We start from the raw sequence: 1,351 nt of genomic DNA, 5'->3' as shown, positions 1-1,351 counted from the left end.
GAAATCATTGTCTGGGAGAGCTGTGTTCCAATCCCACCTTTGTCACAGACTCGCAACCGCTTCTCCCCTTCAGTAAAATAGACTGCCTGAAGACTACTTGAAGGCATAATCATCCACTGAGTCCCCCGGGGACAGGAGTATTTTCGGGGGCACTCAAAACGGCATGCGATCTGGCAGCCGCTTCCCAGGTTCCTTTGCCATGCTGCAGCCGCTCTAGACACAAAACCGCTAGGACCGACCCTGGATGACTAGCCATCCATGTATTGCTCTTGCCACAATGCACCCCTGCCAGCCCTCCCACCTGAAAAAGAACTTACCTTTCATTATCCCCTTGCTGAGGAGTCCTGCAGCCAGGTCCAGGGTGCTTCTAGTGAAACAAACAAGGGAGAGGATTGAGGCTGGACCCTCTCTGGAGCAGGCCTCCAAGCCAGACGCTAATTCTGCCAGATGTCTCTTATCATAAAGGATGGATCTCAAAGGGTCACTCTACATTCCACAACATCACAGCTGCACTGAACACAGCAGACCCAGCTCAGAGAAATGAACACCATGGCTCTGGAGAACGAGACAGCTATCCCACCCCCCACCCCCCAAAAAACGCTCCACCTCCCAGCAGTCTGCAGAATGGACTTCACAGTCCCACAGAGCACCGCTAAAATGATTTTTTTTGTAATGTTGCTTCGAGCAATGCTAACGGCCTTGCTGACATCACCCCTACTCACCCTGTCACTGCCCCATGAAGGCGGCAGCGACGTCTGTCCTCCACACCAGCATCCCTCACTTTCTTTCTGGGGTTTCCCAACTGGCCTTCTCCTTCTTCTTCTTCTTCAGTGTGCAGACAGCACGCTGCCGGCCACACTCCCTTCTTTCTCTCTCTGGGTTTTGGGCCGGAGCCCAGACAAACTTCCTTGATATTTCAAAACAGGGCAAGTGGCTTCGCTGTGTGCCGGCCGTCTCCTGCCGAAGTCTCCACTCCCATGGCTGCTGCCCCCGATCTGGGGGTGGGGAGGGTTGTGAGGAGGCAGAGAGGCTCTGGAGCCTGGCCGAGATACGTGCTGCTCCCTCCCTCCAGCCCTAATTGCTAACAAATGTCCTCTTTCCCCATAGCAGACAGGGAAAGGAAGAGAGAGAGGAGGGGTGGGGAAGCGGCAGGCAGGTTGTAAGAGCAGGGTGGTTGGAGGCCCGGGAGGCCTGTTGGAAAGCTGGGCCCTGGAGCCCAGATCTGTGCATCCACATTTCAGAAATGAAGAGAAGCTGCAGACCCGTAGGGTCCTCCCCCCCCCCCACAGCGGGAACGTGGTGTCTGAAGAGATGTTCAGAGGTGTGCAGTGGGGGCACTACAGTTGGGGAA

At 55.4% G+C, this 1,351-nt stretch overlaps 1 protein-coding gene across 1 annotated transcript in view; it reads right to left on the bottom strand.

Moving 5' to 3' along the window:
- SCARA3 (scavenger receptor class A member 3) overlaps positions 1 to 846 on the bottom strand; it is a 46,647-nt gene extending 45,801 nt beyond the window's left edge. Inside the window, exons 1-2 of the mRNA XM_015415116.1 lie at positions 723 to 846; positions 318 to 367 (exon numbers count right to left, since the gene is read on the bottom strand). Of these exons, the coding sequence (XP_015270602.1) occupies positions 318 to 324 (7 nt within the window). The 5' untranslated portion in view covers positions 325 to 367; positions 723 to 846. The remainder of the gene's footprint in view (positions 1 to 317; positions 368 to 722) is intronic.
- Positions 847 to 1,351: the final 505 nt, after the last annotated feature.

The sequence above is a fragment of the Gekko japonicus genome, unplaced genomic scaffold (assembly GCF_001447785.1).
Source record: "Gekko japonicus isolate JY-2015 unplaced genomic scaffold, Gekko_japonicus_V1.1 scaffold63, whole genome shotgun sequence".
NCBI classification, from domain to species: domain Eukaryota; kingdom Metazoa; phylum Chordata; class Lepidosauria; order Squamata; family Gekkonidae; genus Gekko; species Gekko japonicus.
This window is presented reverse-complemented; position numbering and strand designations above follow the sequence as displayed.